The sequence below is a fragment of the Amphiprion ocellaris genome, chromosome 18 (genome assembly GCF_022539595.1).
Source record: "Amphiprion ocellaris isolate individual 3 ecotype Okinawa chromosome 18, ASM2253959v1, whole genome shotgun sequence".
Lineage (NCBI taxonomy): Eukaryota > Metazoa > Chordata > Actinopteri > Pomacentridae > Amphiprion > Amphiprion ocellaris.
The window spans coordinates 8,962,314-8,985,537 of NC_072783.1; the positions used below are offsets into that span (position 1 = coordinate 8,962,314).

Sequence of the window (23,224 nt, forward strand, 5' to 3'; positions counted from 1 at the left end):
AGATAACTGAGGAACAGCCCGTTAATAACCGACTCGATGATTTGTACATTTAAAGACGGTAAATTGGAGCTTAAACTTGTTTTTTTTTACGTCTAAGTTGTGTTTAAGCATCGTTTTGACATTTCAATTTCATATTCCATTGGGGTTTTCCATCACAACACTTCTGTGTATCTAAGCGTCTTATGGCCTGAAATTGCCAAAAATAGAAATTTCCAATGAGTTTCAGCTGCCTGGTGCATACATTTACTCTTTTGATTCCCTCTCATTGATCTCATAATTGCATTTTTTGAGGTAACAGGCAGCTATTTTCAGCAACAAACAGCCAAACAACACAGTTACCGACAAGCTAGTGGAGCTTTTAGCTGGTAAAGAACCAGATATTTCCCTCAAGAGTTGGTGGAGACCAAAAATGGAGCTAAAAGTGAGTGGAGTCACAAAGTGTTTTAAGGAGTGCTGGTTGATCATAAAGTTGAGGCTATTTGGGTGGTTGTAGCTCAGCTTTTTTTGGTCATTTTGCATCTTTTTGTGGTGATTTTACATCTTTGTGGTGATTTAGCTTTTTTTTTGTGGTGACTTTGCATCTTTTTGTGGTGATATTGCATCTTATGGTGATTATGTGGTCTTATGGAATTAAATTGCCAAAAACAGACATTTCCAATGAGTTTTAGATGCCCGGTGCATAAATTTACTCTTTAGATTCCCTCTCATTGCTCTCATAATGGCATTTTTTGATGTAAAAGGAAGCTATTTTCAGCAACAAACAGCCAATCAATACAGTTAACGACAAGCTAGTAGAGCTTTTAGCTGCTCAAGTACCAGATGTGTCCTTCAGTGTAGTTGGTAGAGACCAAAAACGCTGCTAAAAGTGAGCATACATTGAACCTCTTTTGGTGATTGTCATTCCAAATTATTGATAACGTTGCTGTAAAAGGTTACTTTAAAGTATGTCTAAATGCTGGAAAGTTAAATGCCACCACTCCAGTGCTACGTCTTCTCGACATTTCCCATTTATTGTCTACAAAAGCAGCTGTGCAATGCTTTCTGGGAGATTCGCTAAGTGTTTTAAGGAGCACTGGTTGCTTATGAAGTTAAGGCTATTTGGGCGGCTGTAGCTCAGGTGGTAGAGCGGTTTGTCCACCAATTGCAAGGTTGGTGGTTCGAGTTCCTGCAAGTCCAAAAGCGCGACAGCTACACCATTTATTTTATGCAAATATGGAACGTCAAGTGTAACATGCTCCCTCTGGAAACTTCAGTCCAAAATGGCGACATATTCAGCAGCTGCATGGTTTATTTCTTGCCTCAGATGTTTTTTAGAAACAAATTTTGGTGAGTTATGTTTGGTAATATCGCAAAAAAGTTTCCAACTAAGCCACCATGAATTTCAAGAACAGTCATCAAACCATTCGCATCCAAAAGCTCCCACGTGGACAACTACCTTTATTGTTTGTTTTATTTACTTCGTTAAGTCGCTTCCTGAATCAACTGCCCCCCACCTGCTGGCTGTGACCTGCTCTGGGGTCAGCGACAGGTGGGGAGTCTGACCGAGACGCTACACCTGTCAGAAGGTAACGCAGGGATTCTCAGGTGAAGTCAGGGAGGACGAAAACCTCCTGAGGAGCTGGAGGGCAAAAGCTGGCTTGATCTCGATTTTTAAGTATAAATACAGAACATGCAAGCGACTCTTCATGATGCAACACCAGAATATTAGACATGGCAGCACAGAGTTGCCCAATAATATATAGTTTTATTAATTGTGATTAGTTTGGTTGAAACTTAAGCAGAAAGTCAAATGGAAAACTGCATGTTAGTGAAGTTTGAATACACAATACAATAGAAATTTGGTTGTTGCAGCAGAAAGAGTACAGTTCCCACCACTATAAATGCAGATAAATAAGCAAAAATGTGCAGTAACTAAAAATAAGCAGTAAGAAAAATTTAAAATGCAAAGGATCCTAGGTAAGGTAGAGAATGTACAGATGTTAAAGTGTGCAAATAGAGTGCGAGATTAAACAAAAAAAGTGTGCAATTTTAAATTACAAAAACAGATAAATGTAAACAGAAACTACAAGGCAGAGAGGGCTAATTTTATCGGAGTGAGATGTGACCCAATTACGAATAGAAGATATGCATTTAAAGTTTATTCTATCATACAGAAAACATTAATGTAAATGTAGAAATGTAGGTGACATACATCACCCAGATTTAAAACCGTTCCATTCAAAAACCGACCTTAAGGACAGTCAGGAGTTCGACGTTTTCCGACTAAACCGACGAGAGAAAAGCTGGCCTCTGCGGTACCAGCTGGTTCCGTGTGAAGTGGTGAAAGGGAAGTGGAAGAGGACATTAGACATGGAGGGTGAGTGGGTGAGGAGTCGGGTGAAGAGTGGGGAGAGCGGATGACCTACTTCTGCAGGAACACTCGGTTCGGAGTTGCTGTGTGGGAGTGAAAGTGTCTGAATGAGTGATTGATAGACGGAGGAACACAAACTGCCGCTGTGGTGATGATGATGATGATGATGCACACAAAGATTAAATTAGTCTTTGAAGAACCGGCAGCTGTTAAAAACACTTCTTTCCCCCGAGCAAAAAGGCAGAATATTTTCTATTTTCAGCGTTTTTGTTGCGGTGATGGTTTGATGCTTGTCTTTACCTTGTAGGATGATAATAAACAGAATATAATAACAGTTTTAGATGTTTGGTTGAATAAAACACACAGTCAGAAGATAGGATGTGGATTTTAAATACATTTTCTGACAATCAATCAATCAAAATTAATTACAGACTCAGGGTCCAGATAAAAGACAACACTAAAGGACTTGAGGAAAAACAACAGCAGCTTAGTCTATTATGGAAACAATCATTAGTTGGAGCAGAAAAAAAAGGTTTTATGCACAAGATTAAGCCTTAAAATAAGCAAAACAAGCTTTGATTAGATTTATCTAAGGTACTGATGAATGTTGCCAGGTTATTGTTAGGTGGTATTAAAAGGTAATTCCTGCAAACTATTGATGATGCCCACAGTTAATGAAAAAAGTCAATTTTACCTCATCACTAGGTGAACTAAATGTGATACTGAGGTCAATCTCCGGCATTATTACCCTAAATATACCGAAAAACAACATAAAAACCTCATATTTACAGCAAAATAAATGGTTATTTAATACTGAAATGATAGCAGCAGATAATTTTAGATGATATAATTTTTTAAAAATACATTTCTTGACAACAGTCACTCAATCAAACTTAATTACAGACTCCAGATAAAAGACAAGACTAAAGGATTTGAGGAAAAAACAATGGCAGCTTAGATTATAATAGAAATAATCATGGGTTGGAGCAGAAACTGTGAATATAAAGGTTTTATTATTTTTTTTAAAAAAAAGCCTTAAAATAAGTGTTTATGCAGCCTGAGTAAAACATGCTCGAGCTACATTTATATAAGATGTTTAATGAATGCTGTCAGGTTATTGTTAGATGGGATTCATAGGTAATTCCTGCATACTGTTCGTGATGCCTGCATTACCTGATAAAATGTCTTGGTTGACTGAAATCAAACAGATTTTTACAGCCAATGGATTTTACTTCATCACTAGATGAACTAATGTGCCACGGAGGTCTGTCTGCAGCCTTATTACCATAAATATTCAGAAAAACAACTTAAAAAGCTTGTATTTACAGTAAAATAAATTATTTGAACCTGGTAATTTTGTACGAAAATGATAGCAGTAGGCAATTTAAGATGATCTGCCATGTTGATTGTTTAGTTGTGATACAAAAACTGCTTTTTGCAAAGTTTACGCTCAACTTTTTGGCACAAAATGCAGCCATATCAATATTTTTTTTTGATTATGGTTAGTTTGGTGCCGACTATGAGTAAATGTTCGTAATTGTTAGATAATTCAGATTTAGCAGTCTACATTGAGTTGGACCAATCCAAAGTTGTGAAAACACGGGGATGTTCACAGGTATTTTTGCTCTTTCTGTGCCAAAAATAATGGATCAATCCTTTAAGGCTGCTGTTGTGGAGATTTTGTCTTTACAAAAATAGAACCAGAGGTCTAATTTGGTCAAATGTGAGCATATAAACCAACCCAATTACAAACAAGAAAAGCACTCGGAGAGCGCAGCACTCCGCCATGGCTGCTCAGTCGTATCATTTCTGATGGATTAAATCTTGAAAAAATTTGTGGCAGAAATCATGGCACCATAGAATGTGTACATTTAATATAGATGTACCCACAAATAAAATGACATTACGCTGAGCACAGGCGTGTTATGTATGTGTACGTTATGTACGGATACTGAATCACGTGACCTAAATATGTAGCGGGCAGCAGGAATTGATGGGACTCAGAAACACCCCCACAATTTAATCAGTTGTTCCTTGTATCTTTTCCGACAGATAAGTCCTGATAAGTCCTCAGTGGTGGATTTGTAGTAGGATCACAATCATGTGATCGTCAGCAGGCAGCTGACGTAGTGTTCACTTGTTGTCGTGGTTACAGTGGCGCTATCTGGCAATGATACAGAAATCTTCAACAAATCCATGGATCCAGACTATAAGCTGCATCACTGCTAAAATCTAATCACTTGGTCCTTGTGTCATTTCTGACCTTCCCTGAAAATTTCATCCAAATCTGTTGGTCTGTTTTTGAGTAATGTTGCTGACAGACAGACAGACAGACAGACAGACAGACAGACAGACAGACAGACAGACAGACAGACAGACAGACAGACAGACAGACAGACAGACAGACAGACAGACAGACAGACAGACAGACAGACAGACAGACAGACAGACAGACAGACACAGACCAATCGTCACATAACTGCTTGGCAGAGTAATTATAGACTTTGTACTGAGGTTCAAGGAGGTAGCTGGCGTAGCTATTACAAATATTTGTGCTAAATATTAGCAATCTTTAGGCATGGAGAAGACCAATGTTGACTCTGGTCTCTTTGCCTCCAGGATACTTTAACAAATTAGCAAATCTCCCATTTAAACACTCTGTAAGCTCTTGTGCCCCGATTGATGAGAGGGAAAAGAAAAGAGCCACCGTCTGCTAATCGATGTTTACCACGGCGTCGGTAAAGACGCCTACACGCCGCCTCAGTTATCTGAGAGGCTAACTGAGGTCGGAGTGACTCATCCGTCTCATCGGCAGCAAGACGCACTGAGAAAGACTCTTTCATTGATCGAGGTGTTCAGATTTGAGAACTGCTTACTTTTCCAGGATGGAGATTTTACATTCACACACAGAACCTTCCAGCTAATTCAGAGAGTATAAATATGCATGAATCCCCGGTTACATGATGCTCACTTTGTTGGTATTGGAATTTGTTGCTGCTGTACTTCTTTGTGTATGTGTTAATTTATTTGATGGTGCCGCCCACGCCCTGACACCTGACGCTGCAGCCCACATTCACTCAGACAACCTTGGATCCACGCTGTGTTTATCCTCCTCACCAGCCTGGCCCAGTTAGAGCCGTCGGAGAAGCAGATTCTCCTCCGTTATTCATGCAACCAGGACTCCCTCATTTATTCTCCATTGATGAATGCAAATGAGGAGGATCTTTATGTAAGCGGCCTGCTGGATGATGTATGTAGGAGATGCAGCTCGGCCGCTCACGCTCCAGCGGAAAGCTTCTCAAACGATTCCCAAAGATCCCTCGCTCTCCTGCCTCCTGTGGCCTTCAAATCATCATCTGCAGTTACATAAGAAACCACACATGATGAAGATCATGTGACTGTTGCTCAGAAAAAGTTCATTCACGATGCAGATTTACAGCAAATTTGCCTGCAGGTGTGGTTTTTTTTTTTTGTTTCTCATTTCAGAGTTGAAACTTTTCAGTTATTTTTTCCCTCCTACTTACGTCTTATTGTTCACATTATGTGAACATTATGTTGCCATATTACCACCCATAGGAGAACATTTATAGAAGCAGTTTAACCTCAGAAGGTTGCAAAGTATTAAAAATCATGTAGAGAAAAAAAAAGTGGTGCAAATTTGCATTTTATTTGCATTGTGGGTATGTTTTACTTTTTTCTGAGCTGTTACTGTAACAAAATACCTTATCATGATTGCTTTATTATGTAACTATCAAAGATTATATAAAATCAGTAGCTCATAAGGATTTCTGGTGTTCCATATATGAGAGTTTTTACCTCTTAAGGTTGCAAAATATTGAAAATCCTGCAGGAAAGATAAAGCAACTGATTAATTGTGTGCAAATGTGCAATTTGCATTGGGATTTTTATTTTATTTTTTCCGAATTGTTATTGCAACAAACTACTGTTTTAAAATGGGAAAACATGCACATGTAGGTTATCATGATTGTTTTCTTATGCAACTCTAGATGATCATATAAAATTAGTAGATTATGAGGGATCTCTGGTGTTACATATGAGAGTTTTTTTGTTTGTTTTTTTTACCCCTGAAGGTTGCAAAATATTAAAAATCCTGCAGGAAAGATCGAGCAAGTCATTAATTTGGTACAAATGTGCAATTTATTTACGTTGTGAATATTTTTACCCTTTTTCTGAACTGTTATTCTCTTCAGAATAGGAAAACATGCAGATATGATTGTTTTCTTATGCAACGCCAGTTGATTATATAAATTAGCAGCTCATGAGGGATTTCTTCGTCTGAAGATGTTTGAAGAACATAAACTTGCTCTATTACTGGATTGATTTAGCAGATTGTGCAGGAAACCTTTCTGCTGGGCTTCCTCTGCTAAATTATTTACTGAATGTGCTAAAAATGAAGGATTTCTTTGCAGCTTTTCTGATGTTGTGGCCAGAATGGAGTGAAATCATTCTAACTAAGAGTCCCAGTGGGGTCAATATGTTGACCTAACTGACAGAACAGTCTGATCCGAAGCTCTTCTCGTCTGTTTCTTTCAGGGTAAAGAGCTTTTAGTCCAGAAGATCCCGATGTGGCAGCAGGCCTGCGCCGAGCCCAACAAGCTGCCGGACCGAGCCATGTTTCTGGCCCAGCAGATGAGCGGCGCTGCAGGGACTCTGCCTCCCGGAGCTCACCACCCCGGCATGCCCATCTCCGAGCCCATCCCCGGTGCTAAACCTCTGCCGGTGCCTCCGGAGCTGGCGGCGCTCCGGGCCGGCGGGGCCATGGGGCAACAGGTCGGTTCCTCTACTGTCCTTTTTAAATTATAAGTAATCAAGGAGAAAAGGAAAGTTTAGAATAAAACTCCATCATAAAAGTTGTTTGAAAAGGATAAGTTGAGAATTAATTAATACCACAGTGAGGAAATTTACAGCAGTAAAGGGAAATAGTGCAAATATGTAGGTAACAGCAGAAAAATAATAAATATTACCAAAAAATCTTCATAAGTACTGTTGATATTGTACAGATTCTTCCATATATTGTGTGCAATATTAATAGTTCTCCATCAGTATGATCTGAGATAATACTTGTGTATATTTTGATGGTTTATTTTTTGTTTTTCTGAAGATATTTTTTTCCACATTTTTGTATTCTAGCCTAGTCTAGACATTGTTAATGTGGTAAATGACTATTCTAGCTGGAAACAGCTGATTTTTAATGGAATATCTCCATAGAGGTACAGAGGAACATTTCCAGCAACCATCACTCCTGTGTTCTAATGCTACATTGTGTTAGCTAATGGTGTTGAAAGGCTCATTGATGATTAGAAAACCCTTGTGCAGTTATGTTAGCACATGAAAAGTGCATGTTTTAAGAACATTCATCCTTCAGTGTTGATCGGCTGTTGAAGGCAGTAGATTGTGGATGCAAATAATTTGGAAATTGCTGAATATTTGATCCAATCCTCTGCCGAACAGATAATCGGTTAACCCCTACTTTAAAACGTTCTATTTCCCCCGAGACCTGTGTGCTTTGGAAGACGGGACAAAGCAGACCTGAGAATGAAAATGATAGATGGACTGACATCATGGCTGCACATGGAACCATCAACAGTCACTATTCAGAAAGCAAAAGATCGGATTAGATGGAGGGAAATGATCGGCTACGCTGAATGGCATGGCACTTGATTGATTGTGTGCTTTTTCCGCTTTACTTCAGATTATTTGATGGAAAAGTGATTTTAAAAACAGCTGCTGAAGTGAAGGACATTTTCTATGGCCTGCTGCACTCTCTTTGTTGTTCGGAATCTTTTTTTAAATGGAAATAAAATGCCACGACTGGGTGCTACCACTAAGCTTCAACTTCAACTTTATTATTTGTCCCTTGAAGGGCGATTTGTTATACAGCAGCTACACAAGTGTTCACAATGAGCAAACAATAAAAGGAACAATAAAAACAATAAAACATCACCCAAAACATAAAATAGACAGCTAGATCATTTAGTCACGTGTAGCTCAGTTCAACAGCCACTTACTCAGCAGCAGTACATTACTTAAATGATAGCAAGACAGGATGAAATCAACTAAGCTTGCTCTCTAAAATGTCTTTACTTATGAAACTTTCGTCACTCCCAAGGTCGAAAAATCAATTTTTGTCCTCACAAAGACGGACAAACATGCACACACAGGTAAACGGAGTCTAACGAGCCCCTTAATAATTTGTCAAGAAGCGTTGACCCTGATGCTGCTGGTGCATCATGGGAGTCTCTTCAGAAAAACCCTGTCGAATGCAAATGAAATCATTAGCAAAGCATGCTAATTAGCTTGTTGCGGGCTTGAAATTCCTCCCATCCTCGGGCTCTTTTTATACAGCCTCCGCATTTCAGGCTTCGGTTCTGAATAAAAAATCTTTCAAGATTCACATGAAAGACGGCTTCAGTTTGGCCGGAGATGCTAATTAAAAACCGCGGCGCTCTTCTGCCGGCTCCCAGTTATTCCATATGTTTATCTTTCAGCCGGCACACGCTCAGATATTGCATTTTTATTAATCAGCGTTCCCAGATCCACTCCATGCACCTTCATGATTATTAACCAGACGTTATGCAACGGCTCTGGGTGACGTAAAGCGAGGAGAAGTTTGCGTTAATTGCCTGCATGCAAATGTGACGCCCCTGCAGAGGCTGATGGAGGGAGGGATGCCGGTGATGAACGGAACGGCCGGAGCCCACGGAGGGGACGACTACCAGCAGTGGATGGAGGGGAAGATCGCCCAGGGGAAGGCCTCGCCGCAGACCCAGAGGCACGGAGGGGAGGTTTACTCCAACACTCTGCCCGTCCGCAAGGTGGCGCCGGCCAAGGGCAAGACCCAGCTGAGTAAGAGGAGCTCAAGTCCTGTAGACCTGCACACAAAGGCTGCAGTTTCACACTTAGAAGCTGCATGTGGCACAACTTTTTAGGCTCTTTGGAGCACATTTGCAATTTGGTTTCCTATCAGGCCCGTTTCAGTCTCAGTTTGCACCAAACACCAGAAAGGAAACCGGTGAAGAAGCTGGAAAACACAGCAGACACAGAGTTTTACCTTGTTTTTCTCTGGAGTTGGTGAAGACAGAGGTTAAAAATGTCAAAAAAATCACAGCTCATTTGGATTTTCTGGTATTGCAGCTGGTATTCCCTCTGAAGGTTGGAAAATACCTAAAATCCTGCAGGAAAGAGTGCAAATGTGCAATTTGTTAAAACATGTTTTTGAGCCGTTACTGTTCCAAACGACTCTCTTATAGCTTTTTTTTATACCTTTTTGAGACGTCACTGTAACAAACTTTCCTGCTCTACCTTATCATGATAATTTTTGAAGTAATTCTTGATGATTCTATAAAATCAGTGGCTCGTAAGGGATTTCTGGTGTTACATATATAGACATTTTTACCTCCAAAGGTTGCAAAATATAAAAAATTCTGCAGAGAAGACAAAAAGTGCTGCAAATTTGCAATTAGTTTGCATTGCAAGTATGTTTTTTTTTAAACTATAACAAACTATTTTATCATGATAGTTTTCTTATGTAATTCTTGATCATTAGACAAAATCAGTAGCTCATAAGAGTTTTCTGGTGTTACGTATATAAGCAAGTTTATCTCAGAAAGTTGCAAAATATTGAAAATCCTTCAGGAAAGAGTGCATTTTTAAAATACTTTGTTTTGAGCTGTTACTGTTCCAAACAACTTTCTCATAGCTTATCATGATTATTTTCTTATGTAACTCTAGATGATTATATAAAATCAATCGTTCATAAAGGATTTCTGGTGATAAATACAAAAGCAGTTTTACCTCCAAAGGTTGCAAAGTATAAAAAAAACATTTTGTAGAAGAGAAAGAAACAAGTTATTAATTCAGTGCAATTCTGCAATTTTTACCTTTTTTTCTGAACCGTTTGTGTCTTCAGAATGGGAAACATGCACCTATCATAATTGTTTTCTTAAGTAACTCCAGATGATTCTATAAATTAGCATTATTAGCAACATTATTAGTGGAGTTGCTCTAAATGAACGTTCTTGTTGAGGCTTGTTGTAAAGTTGTTACAGTCAGCAGATGATTGTGTTTTTACACATCCAGCAGGTAGCTGGATGTGTAAAAACACAATCATCTGCTGACTGTAACAACTTTACGAGCCAGTTTAAAGTCAGGGCTGAGCGCACGCTGAGTGGCAGGGAAACATCCTTAAAAGCAGCTTTACCTTGGCATTCAGTATGCTTTAGAACAGCACCTCGGATACTTTCAAGGTGCACTCGCTGTTTTTGTTTCTTGAAAAAGTACAGAGCTAATGGGATGCATCCAGCAAGCTGTCGCGCACAATGTGTGTAGTTTTTAGTTGTTAATAAGAAATGGGCCAAAGCAAGTGGGAATAGAAGCAAATGTAATATTAAAACTGAGAAAGACAGACTCCAAGTAAAAATAGATACAGAGCGGGAGCACAGAAAGTTGAACCGTTTAGAATTTCAAAGGGGAGCTTTAAACATATGATGTCCCAAATGTTGTTTACATAAAGAGACAGAACATGAAATCTGAAGTCTTTTTTCCCGCCAGCGGAGACCCGTACGCTGCCCCGGTCCAGCTCCATGGCCGCAGGTCTGGAGAGAAACGGCCGAACTCGGGTCCAGGCGATCTTCTCCCACGCTGCCGGCGACAACAGCACCCTGCTCAGCTTCGCCGAGGGCGACGTGATCACCCTGCTGGTCCCCGAGGCTCGCGACGGCTGGCACTACGGCGAGAACGAGAAGACGAGGATGTGAGTGCAGCTCAAGTGTTCAAAGACGCAAGGATCGGGCCGTGTTTGTTTCACTTCCTGAACCCCAAAAAAATCCCCAAAGTGACACCATCTGTCGGAACTGGACACTGTAAAATCAATCAAAGTTTATTTGTATAGCTCTTTACAACAGCCCAAACAAGAGAATAACTTAAAAACAATACAGTAACTTAAAGCAGACACAGCAGTAAAATATACAATAAAACTATTAAAAAAAAAACACTAAAATACACGTCTAATATATCTAAAAGTTAGTACATTAACAAACTAAATAAAATGTCACCATGCCGCTAGGTATTAAAAGCCATTTTAAACTGAAAGGTTTTAAGTTTAGATTTTTTATCTTTGAACAAATTTTTAAATCACTTTGGACAAACTTTGGAAATTCCTCTCTGTGCTTTGAGCAATTTTAACACATTTTGAGTCATTATGGACACATTTCAAATCTTTTTGAACACTTTTCAGGTCATTCTGGACAAAATTTGAGTCATTTTGCACAAAAGAACAGCAATAAGAAAACTAAATTTAAAAAATTAAATACAAACAGCAAATAAAGTTTAACATTAACTCTGTGTTGACCCTCTGAACCACCAAAACCTGCCGGCAGGTTTGAAAAGCATGTTAGCTTTAAAAAAACTTTAAAAATTACACCCTTAATCGGAGATAGAAACTGTAAGAATGGAAAAATTTGATGGATTTTCAACTTTCCAGCAGTACTTGAACTAATCATGTGTGCTGTGCAGTTGTATTAGGAAAATTTGCCAAATCTCACCTTTAAATTCTGATATTTCATTAAGATGACTTTATTTTACAAGCCTCATGAACAAAATCACCAAAAATAAACTAGATTCTGTTCAGAAAATATAAAATTATGAGCTCCTCTGTACAAGAAAGAATCTGTGACAGTCAGATGAACTGCAGGCAGTGTACACTCAAAGCAGTAAGAGACAAATTAAAGAACAAATTAAAAACATAAGTGGTAAAATATCTATAGTATGTTGAGCTGCCATGTTTTTTTCCAGTGTTTTTAACTCCTGTGGGCACATGGAAGAATATTGGTTCTAGTTTATCTCACATTTTTGTAAAATAATCATAAAAATCTTTCTTCTTTCTATTTTTTTCATGATTTATGGCACTATAACTGTGACAAGACATTTCTAAGATTTCTGTACTTCTAGTCCTGGTTGTTCTGTTTCTATAGAAATGCAGAACTTTATATTGCAGAGACAACTGAACCTACAGTGAGGAAAAATGTGACGGGAGCAAATAAAATGGCCAGAAACTGCAGCAAATATAGGTTCAGTGTAACCGATTAATTAGATTTCTGTGTGCTAATACCTGGTGCTCCTCTCTAGGCGTGGCTGGTTTCCATTCTCCTACACTCGGGTGATTTCTGACAACGAAGGCGACTCGAGGCAACTTCGAGTTCACAAGTAGGTATTGTTTTGTTTTTTTTTCATGTCAAGTGCAGAAATTTCTACTGTTGTCCCAAATTAATGAACAAACTGGATGCTGGTAAACGCTACATAACTGTAATTGTGTTTTGAAGTGATGCCTGTTCACTGTGTTTACCAGCATGTTGGGAAAAAGTGACATTAATTTCACGAGGTCATCGAATAATTAGGAGGAAAACAAAGTGCGTTACAGGCTCTGCATGCTTATTAAAAGATTCCTGTTGGAGTAAAGTCACTTTTCGACCTCGTGACGTTCTTTAATGTGGAGAACATTGAGTACAGTTTGAAGGGTTCTTCTGGAAAACAAGAATCTGAATCACTGAACTGTTTTTGTGATAAAAGAGAAAGTTTGAGCCGCCATGTTAGTCCGATGCTTCTACCGGACTGAAGGTCGGAAGTGCTGTCACGTGACCACCTAGTGGCCCACTAGTGACACGCCCACTAAGCAGACAATATTCAGATGTGCTTTCGAGCAAGATAAAACAGGCTTGTTGACACCATGTGGTACCACAGTCAGCTGGGACAGACTCCAGCCCCCCACAGTGGTGTATAGATAATGGATGGATGGACAACATGTTTATAGTTTTCTTTGATTTTCTGTGCATTTCTAGCCTCCACCACGGCAAAAGCAGCAGCACAGGCAACCTTCTAGAGAGGGAAGACATGTCTCTGCCGGGCCCCGACTACGGCGTCCACTCCCGTATGGCGGCTCCGATCGCTGCAGCGCTGCACGGCAGACAACAACGCCCCTACAGCGTGGCGGTGCCAGGCTTCTCACAGGTGGGGGGACGTCTGCAAAAACAAGCACATAAAACACACACCGGCGTCAACCCACGCTCGATTTCACACGCGAGCCGTCGCCGAAAACCTGGCATCGATCGGCGCCAGTCGGTGTCAGAAACTTCGGAGAGAGCTCAGGATCGGCTCCGCTTTGACAGCCTGCCTCTTCCTCCTCGAGTTCGGCTCCTCCGCTACATTAGCTTACATAAACGCAGGAATCGGTTCGACTCGGCTTCACACGTCGAGGGTCGAGTGCGGCAGAAGTCTTCCTCTGCGCCTCGCTGCCTCCGTCTCCGAGGGAAGCGCTTCTGACAGCCGATAACGGAGGCAGCGCTCGCCCAGCCGACTGCAGGAAATAAAGTGAAAACAGGCAGCAGCGGTGGCGAGGGAGGTTAATTTTTCAGAAGTAGACTTATGCAACGCTAAACCCTTCTGTGTCAGCCCAGCTTCCCTCCTACGCCTCACCTGGAACATTACATGTGGGCGATGCCTAATTGCTCAGTAGTCATGTAACAACTTAAATTGTTCTTTCCGGTGTTTAAGGACGGAAACATCTCTGGTGGCATTTAAGGAAAACTTCAACCAGGAAGCTCTGATTTGGTGATTTGTAGGTCGGAAGACCTCCATGATGAGACATTTACCTCTAAAAGTGCACTTAAATGTGATTGAGAAGGGATTTTCTGTTCATTTAAATATATTTGACCCATAAATCACCAAATTAGTCCAAGCTGTGAGAGAATAGCAAAAAAAAAAGAATATTTCTCCATCTTTAACTGGAAAACAGGACTTCAACATTTCCAAGCTGCTGCTGTGCATCTTCCACTGTGCCTCTCTGCTTCCACCTGCTGGTTGCTGTGCTCGTTGCAGCAGTCAACACATACAATAGAAGGCCGGAAACATAGATTTAGTTTGTCAGTTGCATAGGATGTCAGATGCAGTTTGCCAGAAAAACCAGACTGTTCGACTACGTCCAGCCAGCATACTTTTCTGACCCGCCGTCGTCTGCACAGTGGAAGATACAACACACAAATGTAAACAAGCTTGAGCTGTGCACAATATTGTATTAAACTGACATTCCAGTATTTCTGCAATGTGGAAAAATACAAGAGATTTAAAAGTTGAAAAGAATTAACCACTGTAGACGGGTGCATCTGCATTGAGAATGAAAATAGTTTAAAACAGCAGTTTGTAATACTAGTGTTTTTGCTTTTCTTTGATTCAGATGTGGCTTTGCACTTGAGTTTTGTCCTGCTTACCTAAATTTTTGCAACCAAGTCTTCCTTTATTCCGTCTTTCTGTCCTAGTCCTCGCTTATTTTTCCGTGCACGTGTGAAGCCTGCATGTCGACAAACCCTGCATCTTTTAAATAAAAATTAAATAAAATGTATCCAAGACTTTTCTTGTAAATACGTCCTAGAAAGTGATACAAAGCAGGCAATGAATGCCTAAAAAACGTTGCAACATGACCGAATGCTAAAGTTTACTTACTAAGTTCATGAACTTTATTGTCGAACAAACAAAATCGTGTTGCATTGAAGTATAAATTAAAACCTCCTATACAACATGAAGGTGCGAAGATTAAAAAGCAAGGAAAAACATAAAAATAACTGATGTAATTGTAGCGCACAGAAAGATTACACCTCATTTCTGCAGCGAACTGCAAAAGTTGTATACAGTGGGTCCTCGATTTACGTTGGAAGTCCGTTCCTACGGCGCGACGTAAATCACAAACTGTACACAAGTACCAATGTCACGATGAATGTAAACAAAGCTGTCTTCCTCGTTAACTAGCTCCACTTGCCAACTAGTTCCCTTGCGAAATTTGTTTAACATCGCAAATGGCATACGTCGGAATGGTGGAACAAGACTTTCTTATTAATTTAAGGGAGATGGCGGCATAACCATGAAACACCGTCAGTCGAGGACGTCATAAACCGAGGACCTGCTGTACACACTGCATGCAGCAGACAGAAGACAAAAGACTGAATAAACTGCACAACTCATTGTCTAAATCTCTCTTCGTTTTTTGCTTTTACAGCCAGGAGTTGAAGAGTACGAACCACGCTTCCCCACAAGGTAAGATCCCTTAAACTAGCTTTGAGTAAGTGTTCAAATTTTCAGAATCCAGTGGAGTTATTTCAGTGTTCTGGGTGGGAAGCCAAAGAGGAGTTTTGTCCTCGGGGGAGGGGCTGGAGGACGAGAATTAGTCGACGAAACAGCCGACGATGGAGAGACGAGGGATTGGGCTAATTCCTGGCACAGACCCGCAAACACGCAAGCAGCAGGACAGTTTTGTGTTTTCGTTCTCTTTTGTGTTTCCATCCATACAGGACTAGTAGAACCCTCTCTGTAAAGATAAGATTTAAGGCATGTTGAGTTGATTTTTAAGTTTTCTTTGGTTCACAAACATCCATGCTTCTCTGCTTCCGTCCGCTAACCGCACCCACCCAATCCCGACTTCCCCGCTTCTCATTCAGGGTTAAAACCAGACGGTTCAAGCTCAGTTTCAGGGCTGTTGGGTGGTTTTATTTCTGCCTCTCCGTGGTTGTGTTTTTGCTGCTGTTTCTTCCTGAGCCAGCCCACCTGGAAGCCTCTCCCTCTCTTTGTCCACAGTTCCACAGAGGGCAAATTGATTTCGACAGTGTGAGGACAGACAGACAAACAGACTGAGCCAGACGGTGCGATAGGACAGGAACCCTCAGCCATCCCTTCATCCCTTTTTCCACCCCACTTCCACTCTTTCCTGCCTTCCTATCTCCTGCTTTACGGCAATAAACTCTCCCAGAGCCGAGGAAGAGGAGGTTTGGGTGTATTTCTTGTCCTCCCCTCTCTGATCCGTCCAGTCTGTGCCGTCTAACCGGCCCCGGTGAAGCCTCGGTTCTCAGCCAACGCCAAGCCAAACCAGAACCAGAACGGGGACTTTTGCGCCATCACAATAACTCGCCGTGATGATGGACATTTTCTCTGAGGAAAATGTATCTTTTGCTTGTCTTTCATGCATGTACATTTCTTTTGTATATTGCCGGGTGGGCTGGGAGGGGATTTATTTACTTCCCCCACTGAAGGGAAACCTGATTTTTTCCACACAGTGTCAGTGCTCTCCTGTTTGGAATGACAATGTAAAGGATAGATGTAAATCAGGGGTGTTTAAATTGAAGTTGTCGATCCCAAAGAGGATTTTCATAATGTAAAAAACAACATTACAATCTATACTTTTACTGGATCTTTCAGTATTTAACAGTACTTTTACCTTTTCATGCTGTGAGGTTTTGTATTCCTCTGAGTTAAGAGGCCCTGTATCGCGAGTAGTGAGCAGCTTATGTAAGTGTTTTACCGTACGGAGGACATGTTTACTGTACATAAATGTGCCATACAGAAGTGCTTGTCATACAGTATCTATGAAAAAAACGCACCTTAATCCAAGTAATAGTCTATATTTCTGACTTTGTGCACAGGAACTTACTGTTTCAGTATCAGCCTTTTTGCTCAGGCACACTATCGCAGGTGCTCGGGGGTCCTTTGACTTTCTATTGTGGTTGTGTGACTATCTTGTCAAGGCTGAATGGGGTCAACAAACCCTTGCCCCCCGATCAAACTGTTCCTTCATCAGCTCACTGTCGTGGTAATTAAGTGTCTCGAGTGACTTATGGAGCGAAAACGCCAAACATTTACTGGCTTCGGCTTCTCCAATGCAAATATTTGCCTTTTATATCACTGTAAATTCTATATTTTCTGGGACATTTGGGCTGTTAGTTGGACGAGAAAATCAATTGGAAGACTTTTTTGGAGCAAATAGCTAATTTTTAGAGAGAGTCGCAGCCTTTTACTTTCTGTCGTTCATGCATGAAAGAAAAACAACTGGTACTGCTGTTTGGCTCGGTGACCTCACTACCATTTTATTGTTTTGATTATGTTTTTATGCTTTTGTTCTGTTTATTTTAAGATAATTTTCACATATGAAACAGTCGCTTCAGGAAAGTTAGTAATTAGGAAAATGCAGATGTTGGCTAAAAATCTCCTTTATTACCAATATTTAGTATCAATGTCATGTATGCTTACTACTAGATGTCTTCCAAATATCCATTTGGCTAATTATTGGACCCGATATTCAGCATTTTTCTAATTTCTGACATCACTAATCTTTTAGATTTGTGATAAAATGTTCCAACCAGAACATCTGAGTTCAAAAACGTGAAAAACTAAGACATTTCAGGCACTTTTCCTGTTTGAGTTGGAGCCTTTGTTGTTTTTTTTTTGGTTTATTTTGACATCAAGATCTTATTTTTTTAATGCAGATGTTAGCTAATACTCTAATTTATTATCAATAATTAGTATCAATATCATGTATACCTACTACTAGGTGTCATCCAAATATCTGTTTGGCCAATTATTCGACCCGATATTCAGAATTTTTCTAATTTCTGCCAATTTTCCTGACATTTTAAAAGACTTTTTTACATTCAAACCAGTGCTGAACAATTTTGAGAAAATATTGAAATGCGATTTTGCTGACAGATATTGGAAGTCAAGCTTCAGTTTAAGGATTTGAAACAGACAAAGCAGAACGACATGACTTGAAAGTTGCATAATTTATATTCTACACTGCGGCTTTTTGCACTAATTGTTCAGCCCGGACTTCAGTCGTATTCAGATTTCGTGCCTCTACTAATCAATAATGTAGTTTTATAGCAACATGCTGATGAACTCCTGGATCCAGAGATTCAAATGAAGCACCAGCGGTCTTGTGATAATTAAAAAAAACGGCATCTTCTGTGTTTTACGCAGCATTTATCCAGTGTACAGACAAAAAAAAAAGCTCTGCAGCCTTGATGGGGAGAAGAGAAGTTAATTTGCAGTTGAAACCTCATTCAGCCTTCTGTTGTGTTTGCTACTAAATGCTTGACTTTCAAACCTGAGTGAGTAAAAAAAAAAAAAAACAACAACAAAGCATCGTGTTCTGGAGATAAAATTGTCTGATTCTCTGTGTGCTAATAAAGACGCTGGTCTGCTTGTCTGTATGTCGGCGCCTGTCTGTACTAACATCTGTCGGCTTTCTATGAGGTTTTTTTAATGTCTGAGAGGAGGTGAAACGTGAAACTGTGCTCCTCTCCTGTGCCTCCTGCACTGCAAAAATGTTCGTCTTTACCTTTAAATATTTCTTCTTGAGGCAGGTGCTTTGACTTTTTCCTCCTGATCTGCCACTTTTTTTTTTTTTTTTTAAAAAGAAAATTTCTAGACTCCAGACGGACGTTTGTGCACTGCAGAACTGTTGCTGTCTCCTCTCCTGTGACCTAACACTCATCTTTCCCCTCAGCTTTGCCAACCACCCTTTGTTTGTTTTTTTTGTTCCCATCTCTGTTTTGGTGAATGTAGAGACAAAAGTCGAGTGCAAACGACTGGAAGCTGCCAGTGTTTCTTCTTTCTCCACTAAAATAGTCCAAGGTATGACTGCAGCGATAGCACACCGATCACCTGTGGCTCAGTAACTCCTGCATCCACTGCTTTGACTGTGAGGGGTTCTGTTGTGAACGAACATCAAAATTATTGTGTAGAGAACTTATGGATAATGCATGCTTTGGGGGCACCAAAACGTGTACCATTGATGACCTCAAATGTATGGTGAATTTCTACTCTCAAAAAATATCAAATAAATTTATTCAGCTTCTCTTGTTTCCGCTCATTTATTTGGAAGGCCTTCGTAGCGTTTGAGTTAACAGGGGTCCTCGGTTTACGACGTCCTCGACCTACGGCGTTACAGCGGAACTGGTTACGGGCGGGTCCTTGGTTTATGACGTACAGCATTTTGTTATGTAACTGGTTACGTGGAACTAGTTGGTGAGGGGATGAATACAGTGGTCCGTTGTCTATAGCGGGGGTTCCTTTCCGATCCACGAAGTAGCGACCATATTCATTTTATTATTTGTTTATATACATATATATATTTTAAGGCTTTATAAACCCTCCCCACACTCTTATAAACACTACCTATGCTCTTAAACACTTACTACACTCTCAAACCTGCGTAATTTTAACGACATATAAAATTCTATATGTGTACTCACCAATGAATATACTACAGCTTAAATGATGAAGATGATGAATTGGCTGTGCAGTACTGATGATGATGAGGTGAATGTACTGCACAGTGATGCTGAATGCTGCTATACACAGGAGACAGAGGAGACTGATGCTATGGTCGCTGAGCCAATCAGCATCCAGCGCTGTATGCTGCACATGTTATTTCGATTTAATATTCTTTTAACATGTTTTAATTATTGTTTTTTATATAGTTTTAAATTTTTTAGGCTCGAACATGCTTATTGTACCACAAAGTTAATTAAAATAATATATAAAAATACCGGGCTGCACAGTGGTGTAGTGGTTAGCACTTTCGCCTTGCAGCAAGAAGATCCCTGGTTCACGTCCCGGCTTTCCCGGGATCTTTCTGCATGGAGTTTGCATGTTCTCCCTGTGCATGCGTGGGTTTTCTCCGGGTACTCCGGCTTCCTCCCAGTCCAAAAATATGCTGAGGTTAATTGATCATTCTAAATTGCCCGTAGGTGTGAATGTGAGAGTGATTGTTTGTCTTTGTATGTAGCCCTGCGACAGACTGGTGACCTGTCTAGGGTGTCCCCTGCCTTCACCTGAGTCAGCTGGGATAGACTCCAGCCCCCCCATGACCCTAGTGAGGATTAAGCGGTGTATAGATAATGGATGGATGGATGGATATAAAAATACCAATATACCGCAAAATCCTGCGATATAGGGAAAAATCCACAATACCAAATACAATTTAAAAATCTGTATTCCAGTGAGACCATGAAAAGTGAAGCGCAGTATGACGAGGGAGAACTGTATGTTGCTACGCAGCGAGCAGAGCGGACGAATACATCGTCACGCAGTGCTATAAGACGGCTTTGTTTACATTCTCCAGTTGTACACCACCTTGGATTGTGCTACATTCACTAACTTTTTGCCCTTCATTATGGCTCCCAACCATAAATCAGACTCTTCTGATGGCAGTTATGTTCTATTATCTTCCTGTAAAATGATTCGTGGACACATGGATGGAAGTCATTGGTATTTATGACTTTTACAAAGAACTGATCCATCTCGTGATGCACATAACGGCTTTGTTTACATTTTTGCTGGAGTTCCGACTTACGGCAAAAAACAACTTACGTCGGGCCGTAGGTGCAGAACTCTGACGTAAGTCGAGGACCCCCCATACTTTCTTTTTTGGTTCAATTTGTCTCAAAAATGAGGCTGAATGTATGTTTTTTTTTTCCAGCTTGCGAAGCCAATTATCCTTTATTTTCTGCAGAAAGCTAAGTTGAGCTGTAGCAGAATCAAAATGCTCCTCTGAAAGTCTAACAGGAGAATCAGTCCTTTTGCTTTAGTGCATTAACCAGCCGTTTGATGTCGCCTCTCATGTCAGCATTTCCGGATCTAAGACTCGTCATTACCTCCACCTGGCCTTGTTGCATGTTCAGTGTGTGTTCTGTAGTTTTTCCACTGCATCCCGACCCGCCTTGCATCCACTGGCCTCCTGCTGCTCGCAAAGGTACCTTCTTCAACTCAACTGTGTGTGTTGTCGTCCTAATCACGGCATTTTCACTCTTTATTATTTCACTTTTTGCTCTTCTGGTTCACCATGTTGTGGTTTATCTGCCTGATTGTGTTTTGGGTTTTATTTGCGTTTATTTTAATATATTTGGGTCATGATTTCCGTGTGAACACACAGCAGTGGTGCGTTCGTGGAGCCCTGATCTGTTTGTGTTTCTGTACATGTGTTCATGTTGTGGTTTAACCTCCTAATTAATCACAGTTAACTGTAGCTGCATCATTAGTAGTAGCAGCTACAAACAAACGAGGTCATCACCGAGTTTGACTGGGAGCCTCGACAAGAAAAGTGGTGATGATAGAATGGAGAAATGCTCAGGAAATATAAATATTATTACATTTAATTTCAACTTCATGATCAATATGTTGAATTCAAAGGGATCTACCAGCATAAATAGAATATAATTCTCATAATTGGGTGTTTTTTTTTTTTAGCTTCAAATCACCTGAAAATAAGAGTTGTTGTGTTTTCAATGTTATACAACTATCTTTCTACAGTAGCTCAGAATGGACAAGCCAAGCTCTGCTCTAAAGAAGACTTTTTGCATTTTCTCAATAAGTGTATTTCTGCAAAATGATGTGATAAAGTAGAATATTTGTAGTTTGCTTAATCTAGTTGAAATTCATACTCATTTTTTAAGCACTACAGGATCCAGTCATCCTGTAAAGTGTCAAGCAAGAGAGCCGATAAAAACAAATGAAAATGAAAATCAGAGCTGTTGGATTGATATTTAAATTGTTTTTAAAATAAATCATTCCACCTTAAAAGTTGCAGGTAATTCTGCAGCTTGCCTGGTTTTTAACTGTTGAGAATGAAAAGGCAGCAAAATATTATTAGATTCTTTTTTATTTATTAAATGGCTAAAAAATAAAATAACTTTATATGAAGCTTTATGAGAAAAATCCGCCAAAGTTAAAGTCGACTTTATTTACTGAATTGTTTTACTAAAATGGCTTCAAATCAGTAACACAACCTGTAATTACAACCAGATAAAAGGAGTGTAGTGTCATAAAAAGTTCAGTGGTGGTGAAGCAGAAGCGCAGTACTGTATAAATGCATAAATACTTCAGAACTGTGCTTGAGTCAAGTACTTGAGAAACTTTACATGTATAGATGCTACTAGCTGTCATCCAATCCAGTAGTGGTTTGACCAATTATTGGACCCAATATTCAGCATTTTTCTAATTACTGACATCGTTAATGTTCCCACCAGAACTCTAGTTTGTTTTTTCACTATTAACACACAAGGAGAGACACTGAAAAATTATTTTAGTTTTAAAAAAAAAATACTGTGTACAACATTAAAAAATAAGAAAAACTAAGCTGTTTCGGTAAAATTTTCTGTTTGAGTTGGAGTATTTGGGAGTTATTTTTCGTTCATTTTGACACCAATATCTTAATTTTTCATGCAAATATTAGCAAATAACCTCCGTTATTAGCAATAATTAGCATCAATATCTATCATGTATACCTACTACTACATGTCATCCAAATATTGGTTTGGCCAATTATTCAGCAGTTACTGAAAATCATATTTTTAGATTTGTGGTAAAATGTTCCAACCAGAGCACTATTTGATTATTCAGCCTATTAAGATGCAAGAGGAGAAATTGAAAAAATATTTTAGCATAATAGTTCAGTTTTTGTGAAGTTTTCTCTTGGAGTTGGAGTCGTTTTTTTGTTTATTTTGACACCAATATCTTAATTTTTTCATGCAGATATTGGCTAATAATCTCCTTTATTACCTATACTAAGAATCAATATGAACCCTGGATGAAACCATAATGTCCAGCCAGTACTTTCTGATTTAAGAAGTTTTAAATGGAGGCTTCCAGTCTTCTCAGTCATGACTTTGATTGTTTGCTCCTTTAATATTGATGACTTGTCTTAATAATAACTAAATCTGCACATTGTACCATAGTAAGGCTGTTAGAACTAGTTGTATACAGTATTTATTGCCTTGTATAGTAACAGAATATAGCGTTTTAGCCTCTGTTGGATGCTGATTGTTGACATGTGCGGACTGTTTGTTCCTTCCAGTACTGGGCCTGATTACGCACGATTTTGAACAACCAAAAAATCCCATCGTAAGTGAACGAGCTTTGGATCATCCACCTCCTCTTTCATTTTTCATTATTGCTCAGAGCTCCTTTTGTTGTTGGCTTTGGGATTTGGCCTGTTTTTCCATCACTACTGTTTGTTTGTTTGTTTCCGTGTGATGCGAC

At 39.7% G+C, this 23,224-nt stretch overlaps 1 protein-coding gene across 7 annotated transcripts in view; it reads left to right on the forward strand.

Moving 5' to 3' along the window:
• Nucleotides 1-23,224, forward strand: part of baiap2b (BAR/IMD domain containing adaptor protein 2b) — a 115,895-nt gene that overhangs the window by 86,091 nt on the left and 6,580 nt on the right. For 4 of the 7 annotated variants that reach the window (XM_055004423.1, XM_055004420.1, XM_055004418.1 and 1 more), the window contains 6 exons: nucleotides 6,905-7,141; nucleotides 9,022-9,217; nucleotides 10,922-11,123; nucleotides 12,497-12,574; nucleotides 13,207-13,375; nucleotides 15,414-15,451. In XM_055004423.1, the coding sequence (XP_054860398.1) occupies nucleotides 6,905-7,141; nucleotides 9,022-9,217; nucleotides 10,922-11,123; nucleotides 12,497-12,574; nucleotides 13,207-13,375; nucleotides 15,414-15,451 (920 nt within the window). Of the gene's footprint in view, nucleotides 1-6,904; nucleotides 7,142-9,021; nucleotides 9,218-10,921; nucleotides 11,124-12,496; nucleotides 12,575-13,206; nucleotides 13,376-15,413; nucleotides 15,452-15,988; nucleotides 19,041-20,813; nucleotides 20,940-23,039; nucleotides 23,087-23,224 lie in introns of those variants that run through there. The other 3 variants (XM_055004419.1, XM_055004425.1, XM_055004424.1) reach the window with 3 other exon arrangements.